General features: G+C 48.8%; 1 protein-coding gene across 1 annotated transcript in view; it reads right to left on the bottom strand.

Annotated features, from left to right (window-relative positions):
* The window catches only part of TSPAN7 (tetraspanin 7), a 126,031-nt gene that overhangs the window by 4,918 nt on the left and 100,885 nt on the right, over positions 1–20,228 (bottom strand). Inside the window, exons 2-6 of the mRNA XM_002913471.4 lie at positions 17,234–17,422; positions 13,429–13,503; positions 10,953–11,048; positions 9,365–9,520; positions 3,760–3,843 (exon numbers count right to left, since the gene is read on the bottom strand). Of these exons, the coding sequence (XP_002913517.1) occupies positions 3,760–3,843; positions 9,365–9,520; positions 10,953–11,048; positions 13,429–13,503; positions 17,234–17,422 (600 nt within the window). The remainder of the gene's footprint in view (positions 1–3,759; positions 3,844–9,364; positions 9,521–10,952; positions 11,049–13,428; positions 13,504–17,233; positions 17,423–20,228) is intronic.

Here is a 20,228-nt window from a genome sequence, read left to right as displayed (position 1 = left end):
TCTCATCAAGGCTATCGACAGCTTTGTCCAGCCCTCTACATGGGAAAGGTCAACAAGTCCCAGAAAAGGTTCCTGGTTCATAATGAACCATCCCAGCAGCCTGTGGGCCCCGGGGAGGCCCCGCAGGGGTGAGGGTCAGGGGATGGGTGGGTAGCAGGAGGATCTGTATTTTTTGATGACTACCTTTTTCCTTTCAATTTCACAGACTCAACTCCTTTCGTTATAAAAGCACAAAACGAGTTCCCTTTAGGTGCTCTCTGAGGCTAGAACAAGGGTGATCCTTGGCCCAAATGTTTAATACGGCAGGCCAGGTGGAGAGGTCAGAACTGTAAGCCTGGATCTAGAATAGCAGCCCAACATCAAGCAAGCCATGCAACCCTCCCCTTCTGGAAAATAGCTCTACTGTCCCCACTCAGGACTATTCTGTGATGTGGAGGATTAATCCAGCCTAACATGTTCCACGTCTAGCGAAGCCCTGTGTCCATTTACATTGGAAGTGTTCCCACTCCCTGCCTGCAAGACACAGCAGAAGGCCAACCAAGGGGAGGGGCGCGGGTGATAGCCCCATTCTCATGCCCTCTCTCCCTGTCCCTCTCGTGCACGCATGAGGGCACACGTGCACACACTCACACACTGCTTGTGTGTGTCTCCCTCTCCAAGCTCTCTTGAGTAAAAGAGTAGCTGCCAAAGGCGCAGGGAGGAGGTCCCCTGTCTAAACACTCAACTTCCTGCTAGGAATTTATAGGGGAGCAGGACCTGCCCATCGAGTCCAGACAGATGGGTTTTCCCTTGAGAGGGCTCAGGCCATGGGAGTTTGTGAAGAGAAGCACTGAATGCCTGCCCAATCCTGCTGCCCCAAAACAGAACTCGAGGGCTTCAAGTTGGCTAAACGAAATAACCAGGGACAAAGTTTTTGCACAGTCTATGGAAAGGCAAGACTCGGCTTAGTTTGCCTTCTTCTTTATACTGCCTTTAATTTCTGACAAGCCGGATGTGCAAGGCCAGTTTGTTCCCACAGATGATAGCATGGATGTGGGTGTCAGCAAAGCAGGTGAGGGAAAGGGCAAGGAGCAGGTGGAGGGCGGGTGAGGAAAGGGGGGGAGGGAGAAGGGGGGGAAGAGAGAGAATGCGTGACAGAGCTCTGTTCCTTTCTACCTACTTTGGCCTGTAGTCAGTAGAGCCTGCTTAGTATAGGATGGCCAAGACATTGGCCAACGTGACTGATTCGCCTACATCAGCCAACATCCGCTAGGTTTGACTCTGACACCGGTCCTAAAAATTTTGAATACATGTGCCTAAAGCTTGGGTTCTGGGTCATTGACCAGGACCGGTATGGCTGGTTCTTCCTGAATAGGCGTCTGGTAGGTGGCCACCGCTGTCCCGGAGAGGCCCTGGATCTACTGGTATCTGGAAGCCAACTTCAGCTTCCAGAAACCCCGCGGCTGCTGGCGCCATTAAAAACTGCAGCTCCTAGGACGTCACGCTAGTAAAAGGCAACCGTGGCTCTTCTTCCCCTGCCTCCCACTGAGCGTGGCAGGCAGGTCTCACGTCTCGGCCTCGTTGCACCTGTCTGGTCCTGTGGGTGAATGGTATTGGCTAGGCGATGCCACTGGGCTTTGTGTTTTGTTGTCTTATCCCAACAACTACGGGGTACCTTGATGGGCCCTAAAGTCTCTGCAGAGAGTTTCTGTTTGTGGGTTCCCTCAGGGATGCTGGCCCCTCCCTCTCTCACTGCCCCCCCCAGAGGGCCACAGAGCAAACTCCACAATCCCCATGTTGGGGATTTCTTCAAGGTTAGCACAGACAGATTAATGCTCATGAGGCAATCTGTCTAAAGCAGAAATCCCCCCCCCCACTTCATAGGGAAGCATGAGAGAGAAGTAGGAGAGAGGTCTTAATCAGATCCTTCATGACTTGGTTCACCTCACTAATGAAAATGGGAGAATCCCCCGTGCCCCTCATGGCCGTGCAGGAATATTCTTAGATGACATGACATTTTATCCATGAGATTCCAGGCTCTGTGAGGCTCTTTTCTCCCCACGGAGAGTACTGGCATCACGTCCGTTTATGGTTCTAGGAGAGCCATCAGGAGAGACTTCACCTATATTCCTTCCTCCAAGGGGACAGTCGTCCCCAGGCACCAAGCACGCGTCTGGCCTGTCGGGGGCATTAGCCTGACCCTGCAGATACATGCACAGACGGATGTGCCAGCTCTCCAGGACACCTTGCACGTCTGTATCGGACGCGGGTCCCGGAGCCTCCGAAACGTCCCGGGGCCATTACCGACGCGTCCCTGAAGTGTTACTACTCAAGTAGGATAGCAGTCGGAAGAAAGTGTGGGGCAGCAACTGTTTGGGAAACGTCTCTGGAGACGAACTGGCACTGTTTGTGGTGCCATCTTGGTTGGCGTGTTGGTGTGTTGTGGGCTTAATTCCCTTCATGAGCTGCAAACAACGAAGAACCATGGTCAGAGAACGTTGAAGGCGCCACAGCAGCGCACGCACTCCCGTTGGATGAGTCCACCTGCTCTTGTGGGAGGAAAAGTCACCCAGGTTTCTGTCACTGCTGAGGAAGAAGTCTGTCAACTGACCCGGGGCGAAACCCTATCTTTGCAAAAACTACTAGGCCATGTCCTGGTCCTTGATCTAAGTGAGGGTGACACAGGTATGTTCACGTTGTGCTGATTTAGTAAGCTGTGCATTTATCATTTACATACTTTTCCATATATGCCGTATTTCGATTAAAAAGTTAGAAGAACGAACTGGGCTAGAAGGAATGTGCATCTGCATTGCTGGGCAGGAAGGAAGGCGGTGGGGGGGGCAGGGAGAAGGTAAGTATAGGCTGAGAGAGCAAATACAGCATTCAGGCAGGGGAAATTAGAGTGGTGGAAACATTACTGAGAGAATGTTAATTGGGCTTTGTTGGAAAAATGATCTGTTGGTCTGAAAACAACCTGAGTTAAACATATATCAAGTTTTCGTCTGGTTAAGTATACATGCCAGTCCTCCCACGCGCAGCACTGACGTCACAACGATGTGATCGTTGGGCTGGGAGATCGGAGGCCTGCGGGTACTGCCCTGCGGGGGGCAGGGGCGCCAAACTGAAGAGTCAGCTCACTCTCGTTCTAGCCTTGAGTATGTGTGGCGCACGCCGTTGGCAGAATGACTTCTCCCGTTTTTTTTTTTGTTTGTTTTTTTTTTTACAAAGCTGGGTGCAGATAAAGGGCTACACAATTTAACTGACAAAAATTCCGTTTCCTCTTAAGGAACGACAGTCAAACTTAGGATGAAAGTAATGCTTGCAAGATGAAGTTCGCTAACTGTAGGCTTTCTGGGAAGGGAGACAGCTCGTGCATAATCGCCAGGAACGAAGAACAAAACAGGGACAGGTCAACCAGGGAAAAAAGCCTCCCCCGAATCCAGATCAGCCATTTGATGTTGGGAGTTGTTTATGCTCCAATTAAGCCAGTACTTTGTTCAGTTAACCTCCATTTGACCTACAGAAGAAGCAAGTTGTTTTCTGGAGCTAGTCATTAGTTGAACTGTAACTGATATTCCCTTGATGGCAAAACTTCATTTAAGTTGGAAAAGGAAAATCAATAAACAGATGACCTGAGGACTAATGAGCAAGGAGCTCTGACCCCATCTATCAGCCTCTCCTAAGGCCCAGGGGGGCAGGCGGGGAATCCAGAGACCGGGACGGAAGCCCAGGCAGGAGGCTGGGGGAGGCCAGGCCTGCCTGCGTAATGACACGGCCTACCTGGGAGAATGCGATTCCAAACGCCACTCCAGCGATGATTCCCATGTTGGTCTCCATGAAACTAGTCACCAGATCATAACAACCCTGCAAATAGAGAGACAGACAGACAGAACAGGGGCCTCAGAGACGCATTTCACACCCAGGCCAGGCTCGGCTGTGTTAACTTGCAACACTCCCCACATACATTCCGACCCACAGCCGGCAAATACAGCTGCAACTCACCCTAGGAACTCACTAGCATTCTCTGCAAACTTAAAAAAAAGGAAAATTTCAAACATACGAAAAGGTACAGAGAGTAATACTGTGACCCGTCCCCCCAAGTGACTCTCTAACCTCAGAATGAACATGTGGCCAATCTGGTTTCATTTACATCTCCCCAGCTCTCCTCCCCTGGCTGGATTATTTTAAAGAAGTCCCAGATACGTAGCTTCATCCAGAAATGTTTCGGTGGTAAGATTAAGAGTAGCAGATCTGTCAGACCTGTGAGGCAAACCCCACAGACTGCAATCATAGGAGGCATTCCACTCCTTGCACAGAATGACTCAGCATAATAAACAGAGTTACTAGCATTTTGACAACAAGTGATATAATCTTAGAGAAATAAAGTGAAACCGTCAGGTTAGAGGGGGGTGTTTGAATGCCTGCCACCTTTATGGTATTTGGGGGTTCTTCCTAAGGAGACCATTAACTTTATTTTTTAACAGGGAAAAACCTGTTTTAAAGTCATCTTTTCCATAAATTTACTATGTGACCTTGAATAAGTCACATTTTTTTTTAAAGATTTGTTTATTTTGAGAGAGAGAGAGCGGGAGTAGCAGAGGGAGAGGGAGAGAGAGAATCTCAAGCAGACTGCCTGCGCGACCCTGAGATCATGACCTGAGCCGAAACCAAGAGTGGGACGCCTAACCGACTGAGCCACCCACGCACCCCTCATTTCTCCTTTCTAGATGTCAATAACTTCATCCATAAAATGAAGTGAATTTCCCTTTAACATACTATGAAGTCTCCAAATGTTGTTACTAAAACCAACACCCATTTTAACCAATTTCAATGTTAGCGTAATACTGATAAAGTGAATCACCTTTCTTTAGAATTCATGATCTGGTTGGAATTCAACAATGTTGCTAAACAAGTTTTTTTTGCTGTTGTTATTCAGGATTATATTTTATCAACCTAGTCCAGGTAGAAAACACCACATTTTGTGTATCACCCATGATGCAAAGACAAAAGCCGACTCTTCCTGTTAAATGCCTGAAAGGTTGAACTCTGGGTGTGTCTGTGTGTGTGTGTGTGTGTGTGTGTGTGTTTATATGTATATTTATTTGAAACTGGGTCAAGTCAGCCTAGATTTCTGAACTGACTTATACAGTCTCAGAAGACGTGGTCTTTTTCCAGTTTTCTGAAAAATGGCTTCTACTTGAATGTATAAAGTCTGCTGAAATCAAGACATTAATTTCATAAACAGGGTAAAAAGGATTTTTGTTTATCAAGAAAGGCACACTAAATTGCAATAATATCTGAAGACCACAAAAAACCATGTCTCCCACATTGAAATTCAAAATTTAGCAATTTAATGTCTCATAGCTTATGAAAATTCTACCAGCACTGTACCTTCTAATAAGTGATATTTGATGCGTCTGCAGTCCGTCTGCAGAGAAGAAGTGTGTTAACTTAGCGGCAGTGCTTTGACACGTGTTTTCAATGCAATGGGCCAACTATACTCCTTGGTTAGCTGATGCAAATTTGAAGGCTGGGGGCGGGTGGGAAAGGAAATATGTTTCTGCTCATGAGGAATTTTGAAATTTGATTCTCCCTTTGTAGTAGAAGACTGCTTGCTGATTTCATTTTTACTAGTGAAAGTATTTATCACACTACTTCTCAAAAGGTAGTGGAAGGGAGAGCAGGGAGAGCAGGTTGGGTTAGGAAGAATTCAAGGTGAGAAGAGAGATGGATATTGGAATACTTTCCCAGATGGTAGTAGCTAAGACTGCGTTTTGCCCAGGTGGCCATCATGACCGTATCTTCTCCCCCCCCTCCGCCCCGGTGATGGTTGGGCAGAGGGATGAAGTTCAGCCCAGTGCTGCCAGTGGTAGGTCACCTCAAGATATGGAAACCCAAACCCAACAATGAAGACCAGAGAAAAGCAAGGCAGGAGATTTTCTTACTCTGCGATATATCTTGACATAGATATTTTTCCTATGAACTTCAATTCTGCATGTAAGCAGAATATATTTTTCTGACATATGATTTCTGTTCCATTTGTAGGAGACTCGGAGCAGAGTCAATTACATTTTTGATAAGCCCACTCCAACCAGCAAGAGAAACCGGAAACAACTGTGACAAAATCGTTCTCTCTCAACCTTGCTCCTCAAAGTGGGGTTCCTCCAGGGGCAGCAGTAGCCCCTGAGAGTTTCCTAGAAATGCAGAATCGGAGGCCTCACTCCACACTTCCTCCATCAGAATCTGCCAAATCCCTGAGTTGCTCATTTTTAATGAATTTTAATGACTGTGATCACTATCTCTAGATGTTTCAGCTGCCCATTAAAGCTTGAGGAGCACTCTTCTAGAAGAAAAGTTCTCCCGTGGCTTTTCACTCCAAAGAAGAAAGCAAACTAATGAATCCTATCAGTAGCAGGGTTCCTTAAAAATGAAAAGATAGAAGTGATTTCGCTTCTTTGTCATTGTCTAAACAGTGTAAGACCAAGGTTGAAATCAAAGCTTTCCATCTCTGGATTCCTCTGTTACTCACCAGGCAGACCCGTGAGCCCATTCTCCAGGTCTCAGCTCAGATCTGCAGACGGCAAGACCATGTTTGCGTTCCACCTCACATTCCCCACTACACCGTGATCTTATCTGCCCACAGCAATCTCTTTTCATTTCCTCAAATGAAAGCCTGGTGGTCTGGTGTGAGAGAAACCTACAGAGACCTGCTAAGTGTCCTAGGAAACATCCAGAAACAGAACAGGTCCTTTGCTGGCCCTCTCAGCATGTCGAAACCAACAGTCACCCATGGGCAACGTCTGTATGCGGCGGACTAGCAATACGAGGAGTAGACAGCTAGTCCCAGTCGGGTTCTGGGAAGAGGTGTCTCGGTAGCTGCCAGCCAGAATAACTCTCTCTCTCCCTCTTGCTGTTGCTCTTAAAAAATGTCAAGAATTCTGATGGAGCAGGGGCTCAGTCAGTGCTGTCAGCCGCATGAACTTGGAGATATTTCAACATCTTGCTGGCAAAAGCAAAATAAATCCCATCTCCCTAAACAAAACAATAAACACCCTGTTTAACTAGTCTCACCTCCCTCCCCCTCTCTCGCAGTGACTTGTACAAGGCAGGTTTCCCCGGCTGCCAGGTGAGAGCCAAGAGTCATGTTTCTGTGCTATTAAATTGTAGGGTTCAAGACACAAAAAGATCTACAGGGATTTGGAATGCATGTGTTCTAGACAACAGGATTCCGTAGAACACAGGGTGGCAGCAGTTAAGCCTCCTGGGGGAGGGAGTCAGGAGAGGGGGGCTAGCATTCACCTAGAATATTAGCATATTCACCCCAGCCCGATCTCCTGCCTTTTACAGGTGAGGTGTCTGAGACTCAGACCCGGGCCTTCATTTGTCTCAGAGGTCTGTGTGGGCCCGAAACGGGAACATCGCATGAGACCCACTAGACACATTTCAGTCTTTATTCATTTTTTCTCCACAGAGAAAACCAGGTTGGAGAAGGTAAGCCCCTTCTCCAGGTATCTGAGGGGCCCAGGAAAATGTAAATCCAGCAGGATGGGGGTGGGGGGGAGGCAGGGAGTGAGGTTAATTTGCAGGTTATCAATGAATGAAACGGAGGAAAAAAGTTACTCTTTCTTTCTGGAAATAATTCTAAAGACCATAGAGATGCGCTGTAGGCTAGGACTGTAAACTTGCTTTTGAAGACTCATGCGAAGACCTCCCTCTGAGGACCTGCTCATAGAGGACAGCGCGCTACGGCGGGAGACAAACCTCACCATCACCCCCATCATCTCCCTTTTACAGCGGAGGAAAATAAGAAAATAAGACCGAGAAAGGTCAGCCCTTGCAGGTGGCCGAGCCGGAATTCAAACTGCCCATGCTCCCGACTTCCAGGTCGCCTTTTATAATTGGAGTGTCCGTTGGAGCTGGGTACGTGCGGTGCTTCGTAAAATGGCAGCATACGGACATCTCCAGGGGCTCAGTGGGGATGCCCATGAAGAGACCGGAAGTCACCTTACCGATGAGAGGCAAAGGAAGCCTCAACCTCTGGGTTCATAAGAAAATTCCAAGAGGAACAGATGTCTTCTTAGCTAAGACAAGAAGTGGTCAGCACAGAACATCTTACCTCAGCTTATCAATAACAAGCAATAAGCCCAGGATGACAAAAGGAGCTTCTAGAATGGCAACAGTGCCCTGCAGCATTTATGCTACAAATACCAACATTAGATGGGTAAAATACAGAAACCGTCTCTTAACATTCTCATCTTGAGAGGATGGCTATCTTCTATGAATTATTCAGTAGCTGGCCCAGATCACATCAAGTGTTGAAGACCTTGGAAGAACAGAATTTTTTTTTTAAAGATTTTATTTATTTATTTGACAGAGATAGAGACAGCCAGCGAGAGAGGGAACACAAGCAGGGGGAGAGGGAGAGGAAGAAGCAGGCTTATAGCAGAAGAGCCTGATGTGGGGCTCGATCCCATAACGCTGGGATCACGCCCTGAGCCGAAGGCAGACGCTTAACCGCTGTGCCACCCAGGCGCCCCGGAAGAACAGAATTTTATCTGAGTAAGAAAAGAAAATTTACCCGATGGCTGAGTAACAGCAGGTAAAGTCAACAGCGGGGTTGGTTTTTTTCCTCCCTTCTGCTTTACCAAAACACATTTTCTATGTGGCATTTCTTTAAATGTTTAAGAATACGGACACAGCCTTCATACATGTTTTATCACGCCTTCGCCACATTCTCTGTGAAGTGGAAGACAGAATCGGTCTTCCTTCTGACAACTGAAATTTTATTTCCCTCATTTTCACTATGTACTACCTGTATAATTTCTTTTAGCCAGTTCTCTCTTTCTCTCACTCACTCACTCTCTCCCTCTCTCTGATTTCTTTGGGAGTCAGGATGCTGACAGTGAGTTGAAGTGGAGTTGCTGATTTCTTTTCCTAGAGCAGAGAACCTCCTAAAATAAAGGCCACCCTCCTGGCAGAAGCAGATGTTGTCTGTCAACTCTCGTCCCCCTTCCTGCTAAGAACTGGCATCCAGCTGTGAACAATTCCATGTTTAGAAGGTAGCGTAAGCAGAAGAAAGACAGCCAGAAAGAAGCAAGGCCACACTCCCTGTCTGACATCAGCACCAGGTGAACAGGAACGGTTGCTCAACCTCCCTCCCCGCGCCCGGTGGCTTCTTGCTGCGTCACAGCTGCTCCTCCAGAAGCGGACAGCCTCAGGTGCCTTGTCCCAGGCAGCGCAGGGCCACGGGGAAAGATTCTGCACGTTCACCTAGACTACCGTTTCTAACCCATTTGTCACAGTTTCACAGAAACACACACACCAAAAGCCTCCCCCCGCCAAAAACCTTCACCACGGATCCCATCAGGGCTGAGAGGACGCCCACCTTCTGGTTCACTTTGGCGGCGGCCACAGTCAGATTGTGTAGGTCCTGGGGGTTGCAGTCGGTGTCGTTCATGCAGCAACTCGGGGGGATGCCGTGCTCCAGGAAGTAGGGGCTGGTGCTCCAGTTGGTGTAGTTCTGCACGCCACAGCAGCTCAGCTGTCGTGGGGGAAAGGGAAAGAGCCCAAGTGTGCGGGTCACAGACACCGTGGGCGCCCGCCTCACCACCCTGCGCCATTCAAACGAGAAACTCGGGCCAAGGCCCTGAGTCAACAGGCACAGCTTTGGTGAGCGAAGGCGAGCTGAGGCGCCGCGAACCGTCACACTCACTGGGGAGCCCAACTCCACTGTGAGAAGGAAGGTAGTCCTAGACTGCATGGTGTGTTGCCTTTCTTACCACGTCCACAAAGTAAAGCAGGGGTTCTCTGGCCTGGCTCCGCACTGAATTCACCTGTGTGGGCTGGCTGCTGTTAAAGGTACGGAGAGACTAAATAGGGCTGGTTGATGGGGGAGCTGAGACAGAAATGGCTTTAAAAAGCTCTTTGTAAGGCTTATAGATCACAGGATCTATGCCAATAAGTAAATGGTTTGGGGTGGGGGAAGGAAGAAAAAGGAGAGAAGAGGAAGAGAGAGCTGGTGTTGGTAAACTACAGCCCACCCACTACCTGCTTTTATAAATCAAGTTTTTGGGGGATGTGGCCAAGCCTATCCCTTTACAGACAATGGCTGCTTTTGTGCCACAAGAGCAGAGCTGCGTAGTTGTGACACAGACTGACAGCACAGCCCTCAAAGCCTAAAATAGTGACCACAGGACCCTTTCCAGAAAAGGTGTGTCAACCCCTGATGGAGAGAATGTTATAGGAAATGGGGGCAAAAGTAGAAATGAATCACTGAATCTGGGTAAAGGATATACAGTTCCTTATACTCTTCTTGCAACTTTTCTATTGAGATTGGAATGTTATCAAAATGCCAAAAAAATAAACATAAAAATACTGCTACCAAAGTAAAAGACAAAACAAAACACGCACCCCCCCCAACCAACCAAAGAGCTCCCCAGGTGATCCAGATGGGCCGTGAGGCTTGAACGCCAGCACCTGTCCCCCTGAGCACCTCCAGGCTGGGGACCACTACTTCCCTCACGTCCTCTGCAAAGCACCAGGCAGCCTGGGGCAGTCCCACTCCTGCCAGACCCTCAGCTTCTCCTAGGCCCACTGTCCACCCCTGCTCTCCTGCTCAAGCCAGGAAACACGGCTCACCAGAGCTCTCCACTCAGCCTAAAGACACCACTTGCAGAATGCCAGCCTTTGGGAGCCAATGCTAAGCAGGGCTGCCATGCACTCACCGCCTCCTTTCCAAGGACTTCGGATTTTAAGGGCCAAGCTAGCTTTCCTTGGGACGCTCATGATTCATCCTGATGAAAGGCAAGCCACAGGCACTGGTCCCTCTTGACGCTCATTACCCGGATAACTGGGCCCTGGACAAGTCCTGGGTGCGAACTCTTGGAAATGGAACCGGAGGACGGAAATCATAGCAAGTGCTGATGGCCCCATATGCACAGTGGCCCCCAAGTCTAAGGCCTGACGTCACTTACGCTGCGCTGCACGTGATCCACTGCCCGGCTCCTCTCGTCATTGCCATTGTAATTCTGCATGGCGTCTGTGTAAGTCCTCAGGAAGGTGTCCTTGATCTGCGGAAGGCAGAAGGGATGTGGTTCCGGTCCACCGCCACCCAAATGGACTCAGATTCAGACTGACTTCTACCCCAAAATGCCTCTTCTGAAAATTTCTGAATCAATGTAGGCCAGGGAGGGAATGCCCTGTTTTCTGAGACAAAAGATCTCAGAAAATATGCTGAGGGATCTATTAGCTTGGGAATTTTTTTAAAAAAAATGTTTTCCTCATCCCCAATCCAGAGGAAGAAGCCTGCCTTGTGTAATGACCCACTGACGTGGCCAGTTTCTGAAAGAGCCGTGTGAGCCCCAATCTCAGGCCTGGTTTTTCTCCTGATTTTCTTCAAATCGATTGATGGCCATCTTTCCATCTGTACCTTCTCTTGCCCTCGCTCAGAAGAACAAAGGGCAGGCCACTGGAGGGCAGGAAGACTGACGGCACCCTGTTCTAGCATAGGGCCATACCAACCTGCACTGAACCTGTCTTTATCGAGGCCAAAAAGAGAGGCAGCAGGACGTGAACTTCTCTTGTTACGAGGTAGTTCACAAACCCTTCCTCCTCCTCCGGGAACACATTTGGCCATGGGTTCACTTTCAAGCTCTGTTCCCTTGGAAACATGCTGTGGCGGGAGCGTCAGGTGTGTTACCAGGCAACTCCCCACGTCTGGTGAGACTGCCCCCGACTGCCGAAACGACTCTGGAGTGGGAGGACAGCAAATGACACTAATTGCCTGGTGGGAAGCTTTGGGCTAAGTATGTTGACTCTCTTACAGAGGCATGCTCCTTGCTTAAATACCAGGCGGTTTGCCCATGGAACGCTTAGTTACAAGAGCTCAACGGACACTAGTCACATGCAGCGTCTAAGCCAAGGTGGAGACCACACTTGGCCGTGTCCTTTCATCTCCCTGCACCTGCACTGTCTCTGTGGGGTGGGCAGGTGCCCACGGAATAGACCCTGGGCCACTCTGACGACTTCCACTGGAGAAACAAGCCCCTTGCTGGTGGTCAAAGGGTGGCGTCTTAACCCCCACCCACCACTCCCCTCGGTGTGTCAGATGCACAGAGGTGAGCTGGATGAGGGTGTCCAGGCCCTGGGTATCCCTCTCCCCACCCCCCGGGGAGCCCAGTCATGGCAGCACGTGGGAGGAGAGTGGGCAAGGGCCTCAGCTCTGTCTGCAGTTCACAGACCCATCAGGGGCACCTCTAGGGCTGTGGGGGCCGGGTCTTCACCAGCTTTCACCTTGCCTGACAATAAGAATGGGGAATCTAATTCCAGATGCAGCATCCATACACAAAATGCGTTCTAGAAGTTGGCCTTGACACCCAAGATCGCACCTCCGGTAAGGGGAAAACCAGAGCAATGGGGAAAATGGGCAGAAAGCACCACAAGCAAGCTCACCGGGAACTGAACTTGGCCAAGCACTGAGGTGGGGTCTAGCACAGATCATGCCAGACCTTCAACAGCTTCAGTGCGTTTTCCACTTTTATCCTGTTGGGTTTTTTTTTTTTTCCTTTCTAACACATGCGTCTCTACTTCTGGCTTTACTGCTATCTACAGGGTACACTAACAGACCGTGGGGGTGTTAGAGCCAGCGTTTCTCCGTAGTGCGTACCTTGTCTGACCCGTCACCGCTATACACGTCTGACAGGGGACACCGTGGTGGCTACAGACAGCATGAGGACGTCTCGTGCCTACTCATTGTCTAAACAGAGCAGCCACAGTGACAGTACATGGGAGGAGGGCCACACAGGATACAAAACAGCCAGCAATGTCCTTGAAACCGCAGTTACGATCACAAAACAGTGTTCAGAATTCTTTTTCTCCAGCCTCCGAAGTCTAAACTATCACATGTCAATCAGAAAGAAAGCCGTGTAGGGGTTTCAGATCATGATGGCCCTTCTCTCCTTCCCCTCGCCACCACACAGAGTAGCAGCGCTCGTCACTCCTGGGCTTGGTTTCTACCTCCCAGTTGGTAAGGGGTGGCCCCCAGGACTCTGGGGAGGGAAGAGGGGAGCACAGGCTGTTTGCGGGAAATCAAGCAGTCACAGAAATCTTGTTATATAGACACCTACTTGTGCCTTGTTGAAGCTGCCATTTTAAAAGGGGTATTTGATCAGCCCCGAAGGTCACTGCTTTAAAACAGGGTGGAGAATCATTTCCTTCAGGAACTATATCACAAAATAGAATGACGATCAACTACAAAGGTTTTGAGTTTGGTGAAATTCCTGCTTTAGATTTTTATTGGCATTTCAGCCCCTATGAAGTGACATTTGGAGAACAGCGATACCAGCGGAGATGGCAGCTAGCCTCTATGGGCCCCTCACACATCACAGGAAGTTCCAAAACTCCTCCTCCCGAAGAGCCTCTAAGCGAGTTCTCTGCTGTGTGTATACTCACCTCATGGCGGAACACGAACCCAGAAATGCCAGCTACCAGCTCAGCCAGGAACACCAGTGACAGAAACATGGCATACTGAAAATCAAGTGCAGGGGACAAAGGCAGACACGTTAGGATTGGGATGAGTGCTCCTTTGGGGCAGGGGACTTCTCCATCACAGGGAATCACACAAATCCTCATATCCCCCAGGCAAAGTTGAGGAAAAATTTAAAAATACTCTTGTCCAGATTTCCGCACATGAGCCTCAATATAGAAGTGTGCTTGTCTAATATGCATAAGTGTTTTGGGCCACACATGCTGTGGACGGCTCATCCGGAGACTCAGCTCAACCAGGAGAAACTGGGAAGGGCTTTTTATAACTCAGATATCCACTAGTTTTGATGTTCGAATTGCTGAGCAAGAAAGTACTCTGGGGGGGGGGAACAAGTACTCTGGAGGTAACAGTTCTGCCCTGTCGGGTGGTCCTTCATACCACCTTCCCCATAATGGTCAGCTGGCGTCTTCAGGCACCCTTCATCTGGCTTCTGCAAGCTGAGCCTAGTCCCTCCACCCACGTACCCCTAGTGGCCCATTCAGCTTCCAAACCGTTCCCATTGCTGGAAGACTTCCTTTGTCTTGGCCACAGTCTGCCTACTTGTAACTTCCACTCCCTGGTGCTAGAATGGCTTTCAGAAGATCCGAGAACAAGCCCAACCTTGCTCCTATGCAAGGGCCCTTCGTACGTGTGACCACAGCCAGGATGTGAACCCGCTGCTTCTCTTCGTTTGGATAAATCCCTGCAGTTTCCTTGAGCACATCTCCTAAAACGGCTTCAGACTGCCTTCCTTTGCAACTGTATCAAGCTCATGCTGACAGAAAGACCAGAGTGAACACAGGTCAACGTTCTTCGTCCATACGGTGATCAGGCTTGAGTGCAGCGCTTAGAACAGGGGCCTGGGGGCTACTTACCTCTCTGGTTCTAGAGTTGAGAGCCTTTAAAAAGCAAATAAGCTACAATACTGTTTTTAAGTATCTAAAAGCCTTAGTGTTCCTCATTCATTTCATGCATCCCATACTTTCCAAGTTGATTTTGTGTGTGTGTTTGTGTGCACGCGTGCGCGTGCTTAGCTCAGGGATAAATTACATGGTACTTATGAGACATTAAGGGTTTCCATTTTTGTGGCTTTGAAAGGCAGATAAAAGGAAAGAGAAGGGATTCTTTTCCTACAAGGCATATGTCTTACAATCTGTTTCTTCTCATCTCAAAATGAAATACAACAGCCCTGCATGTTTGGAACGGTCCTAGGTGATGCTGTAGAATTTGGATAGACTTGACATGGTTGTGCTACTTACTTGTAAAGTGTACATATGTGCACAGGATCATAAATTATTTTTCTCCGCTAGTGGCACATATGTTAAAAGGAGGAAATACTGGCTTAAAAGGCCAGTTTTGTTCGAATCTTAACCATGTCTCTACACACACTTAAAGCACAGCCTGTAAAATAGCAAACACAGTTCTGAGTAGAATGCTCCGCGTGTGTGACATCTGTCTCTCAACTTAGTACAAAATGCAATGAGAAGCACATTTGACTCCAGAGAGAGTCTCACAACAGGCCTAGAATCCACCAGAAAGTCCTGTTTGGGAAAGTAACCATCAGGAGGCAGGTGGGAAAAAGGACATTTGACTATGTGGTCAGAAGTCCTCCTAGGTGTGAGCCCTAGCTTTGTTGTGGGCTAACTCTTAGGAAAGAGGGCGCCACTTTGGGCCTCCATAAAGTGGAAATAGTTATTTTCGGTTGTTTTGTAATTAATGAGGTTAAATAAGGACCACAAAATTCTAGACTGACAGTTAATCAAGTGACTTCCGCTCCTGTCGGCCCGATCAGCAGTTTCCTGTCTCTGGAAAGTTCCGTGTTTCCAGGAGCTCCCAGAGAACAGCTGCTTCTCCTTCAGTAGGCCTTGGCCAAAAGCCTACCAGGGAAAGCCTGTACTAAATATAGGTGGTAGGGGTCGAGTTTTCTCCACATGAAAATCCTGTACCAGAAAGAGTCCTGGCTTTGGAAGGAGACATCTGTGGGTTCCAATCCCAGCTCTCCCCACACTCACTGGGGAAAGCTGGACAGCTTATGTATCCAGTACAGCATCCGGCAGAGAAAAGGAACTGATGTTTTTTTTAAAGACCAAAGACAAAAACTAAACAAAACCCCCAAAACTTCTCCCCAAAGGCTCACCTGCTAATGAGCTCACAAGTGGTAGGAGAAAACGGCAGAGCAGTTTGAAACCGCCTTCAGCGGACTCCAGTGGTATTCTTTCATACGTGGGGACAGAGGCCCCAAGAGGTGACATCCCCGCCACTAAAGACCTAAGCCAGGTCTCCTCCCTTCTTGTTTGGAAAAATGGATTCTTAGCCATCTTTCTTTTCTCTGCTTTGGAAGTGAATTCTCCCCTTGCTCCTCATTGTACTAAACGGGATGCTCTCAACCCTTGCTGTACCATCCAATCCCCTTGAGAGCTTTCGGACAATAGGATGCCAGCGCCCCGCTGCCACACATTCTGGTTCAGCTGACCACTGGTGGGACCCCTGGCGAAGGCATTTTTAAAAGGCTGCCCAAGTGATCTAAGCAGGCATGCAGAGTTGAGGACTAGACCAAAAGAAATCCTTGTGCTTGTAAGAAGCCCTAGATGGTGGACTCAGGGCGCCAGCCTAGAGCGGCAGGTGACAGCAGCAGAAATGCCTCCGTATGGCCTCACTATGCCTTTTCCACCAACCTGGAAGAATCCTTGCTGGCCAGGGCATCGACCTCCCACACGGTGTGCAGGACAGAAGTGGCTGGAGCAAACACTACCTCCATGAGCTTGTCAAGAGAGAGACTGACCGGTGCCACTTTGCAAGGTGGTTCCTTTGGACTGAGTCACCCTCACCCCTCTATCTGTCACTAGAGGGTATTCAATGTCACCCTAACCTAGGGCTAAACACAGCACTGAGGGACTCTCCACTCTCCCCTTTCACAAAACGAGGCGTCTAAAAGAAATCTCTTTAAACAAAATGTTCTTTTGAGGAGAGGCCCTTGCTACCTTTTATCTATAAAATCCTTTAACGTTAATGCTCATTGATGAAGAGCATGGGCGGTGAGTGGACAATTAGGCAACGAGTCTACCAAAAAATTAAGAATCATGGTAACAGCCTTGCAACAGCCTGGCCCTTACCCTTTGGGAAGCATCACGCTGTGTGCGTCCTAGTGCAGTAAAGACGCCCGGCACTGGGCCTGGCAGCCACCATTTGGCGCGGCATCAACCCTCCGTTGAGTGGGGAAGCTCTGGCTTAGCTCCACTCCCACGGTGCTGAGCCGGGGTGCGCAGGCTGAGAGAAGAGCGTGCCCGCACAGCCAAGCACGGCCAAGTTCAAGGAGGCAGAACGTATTTCTCCAGTGGGAACTTGAAGCCGAAAGGCTGCTGATGTTAGGGATGCTGCCTTGCCCACCAAAGCTGCACATCACATCCCTGAAGAGCCTTCTAAGAAGGAATTCAAAACTGGACCAAGGCATCTCGCCATGAGGATATAAATGGCTTCTGGGAACCACAGGCCACTGCTTTGTCACCACCTACCTTGAGGGACCAGAACCGGATTTGTTTGTGCCAGGCTAGGTTTGGGGTTGTTTTGCCCTCTAAGGGATTAAAGGGTGGATTGGGTAAGAGTCTGGACTAAAATTCGAGTCCATGCATATTGGCTTGTGTGTGGCTTCAAGAAGGGCCATGTCGCTTTAATGTGATTTGTATTTTTTCACAAAGCTGTAGAAAGAGCAGCATGATGTTGTGACAGACTCACCAGTTTCAGCATCCACGGGCTACCACGGCAGGTCGCGAAGCATCCAAACAGGCCAAAAACCACGATAGTGGTGCCAGTTCCAATGAGCACATAGGGAGCATTTGTGGAGTTCTCGGCAATCAGGGAGATGTAGGTTCCCAGAGTGAGTTTGCCCCAGACTCCAACAGCCAGCAGGATCACCCCAGTGATCTGAAAAGGTGAGGGGGGGCAGAGAAGGGACTGTAAAACTGTGAAGGTGAGATCGACACCACGATGTGGCCTGGATGTGAAGACTCACGTTCCTCTGGGCAAGCGGCACTTGCTGCAGGAGCCCCCGAAGCGGCAGGAAGTGTCGGAGACCAGTCGCTCAAGCCGTCCCAGACTAAAGACACTTTGGTTTTGTACAATAAGATCTGGCCCTTACACAAAGCCATATGCGGTTTCCACATGGATTGGAAGTCTAGCCGACAAACAAGGAAGCTTTTTTTAAAGTTGTTTCTGAAAAATGCACGTTCGAGCTAATACAGGTCTGAGAGCCCTCCCAGGCTTGGTTGGAGAGCCGCCACCCAATGCTGAGCTGGGCGTAAGGCCAATAAGAATGTCGGCCACCCTCTTCAATGGCACGTGTGGATACGGTACGTTTTAAGGACATTTTGCATGATGCTTTAAGGAGCATGATGATTTTCCTTCCGTGTTATAACAAAAATCTCTACAAAAGCAAAACATTCAAAATATTTTTGAATCTCCATCGATACCCTGCCTTATTTACAGTGCTTTATTCAATATAAAACAACAGAAGAATCTGAATCATTCCTGGAATTAGCTATAATGCGATTTGGCAAATCCCACCGATCGGCCCAAAGGAAATCGCCACAGCATGTCTAAACTGCAGAACCTTGCATCAGTCAGGCCCATCCTTTAGGGGACAGACTTGGGGCTACATGCTATGTACTCTAGAAGCTTCAGCTGCTAAAGCCAAGGGTTGACTTTGGGCCTCTATCTCCCCAGTTGGTCTCTCTTTCAGTTTTCCAGTAGCTTAACCACTCGTTCAAACAGACAACCCTCTAACTGGCACCTCTTCTGACACCTTGTGAGGCTCGAAAGAAGCCTGGGTATCCAAGGGAGCCCTTTCCCAAGTTGTGTCCCACCCTATCGCCCAATGCCCTATAGCAAATGCCACAGCTTCCTGTCCAGCCTGGCCATCCAAGTGAGGAGGCATGATGAGAAACAGGAGCAAAGCAGCAGGATACGAATCAATACGCACCTTGCCAAGGTCTCCCCTGTCCATCAACACACTGTCCCAAATCTGTGCTACACGAGGAACCAAACGGCGAGGCCGGTGAAGATGCCTGGGCCTCTCTCCCGTACATTCTGAAAACCCCCGCAGTCTGGAGCCACCAAGATCCACCATCAGACTGTTTCTCTGTGTGGCGCGCTCCACCCATTTGGCGGAAGGGATGAGCGGGAAAAGCAAGAGCTTGGTGATATCCTCCTACCCCCACCCCAGTTGCTGCTGTACTCTGTAGAACCATCACCATGAAAGACAGAATTAAAAGCTTTCAATCCGAAAAGGATGGAGGGACTAGTGCTAGTTTTATAAGGGGAAGATGAATGAGTGTAATGCGATCTTGAGGAGAAAGCATTTGACACTGATATTTGGGAGAAGGTGGCCCAGTGGAGGTCTACCGCCTTTGAAAAGTTCCAATGCGGGGAAGGCCTCCGTGAGATCAGAAAACCAAGGACAGAGGCTGCGGAGAGTTTCAAGTGCTCTGCTGACACCTGGTGGCTGCTAGAGAAAGCAGCTCCCTCGCGCAGCCTCTTCCGCCATCGGGAGCATAAACTGGAAACGTAAAATGCTTTTCATCCACCAGAAGCAAAATTTAAGATTCACCTCTCTGCTCATTAGGGGTGAGAACGCAGTGAACATTAGGGAGACGGGAGAGTGCCTAGGCTGTCNCCATCGGGAGCATAAACTGGAAACGTAAAATGCTTTTCATCCACCAGAAGCAAAATTTAAGATTCACCTCTCCGCTCATTAGGGGTGAGAACGCAGTGAACATTAGGGAGACGGGAGAGTGCCTAGGCTGTCTTTTTTTTTTAAAGATTTTATTTATTTATTTGACAGAGAAAGAGAGACAGCCAGCGAGAGAGGGAACACAAGCAGGGGGAGCAGGAGAGGAAGAAGCAGGCTCCCAGCGGAGGAGCCTGATGCGAGACTCATCCCAGAACGCTGGGATCACGCCCTGAGCCTAAGGAAGACGCTTAACGACTGAGCCACCCAGGAGCCCCCCCGGTATGTCTGTTTAATCCAGTGCCAAACAGGCCATTTCACTTCTCTGGGTCTTGGAACCTCTGCCTTGTGAAAGAGTCCTTCAACTGTCCCAAACTCACAAAACTTCTCCATCGGGTGGATATTGTGAAGGGCCTTAAAATGGAACCAGAGAAAAACCCCATCCCCTATTTCCCACTTCTACCATTATCTGCCTAATGCTGTAAATGTCACAGTGCCAATGTTCTGATCGAAACCAAGAATTCGGTTAAGCCAGGCGCTGTTTAGGCTGAAGACACGTCTCCTCTATAGACTTGTTCTTTCATGTGACTGCCCCCCCCCAAGAGATTCATAACATGCAGACGTACATCGTTGGGATGCAGTGACTTTAGCGACCCAAGAGAAGAGTCTGATGGCTTAGATTTCTGTGCCCAGTCACTTTATACAGTGCACTTACTACCACAACAATTATTATATGCAGTATATCAAAGTTAACCCAAATCCGGATTTTAAGGGTAACAGTATTAACATATTGATCCCTTTTCTCCTTTTAAAAAGTAATTTCTCTGAATGCCACCATTGCTTCGTATAGGACAGCACACTCAGGTAAAGTACAAAACCTATAATATCAACTTTGTTAAAATGTTCATAAAATATAAATTACATTAAAATTAAAGGGCTATTTTTGCAGACCTCAAGGGTGCCTCTTAAAGATTGCCAATGGAAGCAAAGAAACACAACGCTGTG

This window comes from Ailuropoda melanoleuca, chromosome X (genome assembly GCF_002007445.2).
Source record: "Ailuropoda melanoleuca isolate Jingjing chromosome X, ASM200744v2, whole genome shotgun sequence".
In the NCBI taxonomy this organism is placed as follows: domain Eukaryota; kingdom Metazoa; phylum Chordata; class Mammalia; order Carnivora; family Ursidae; genus Ailuropoda; species Ailuropoda melanoleuca.
This window is presented reverse-complemented; position numbering and strand designations above follow the sequence as displayed.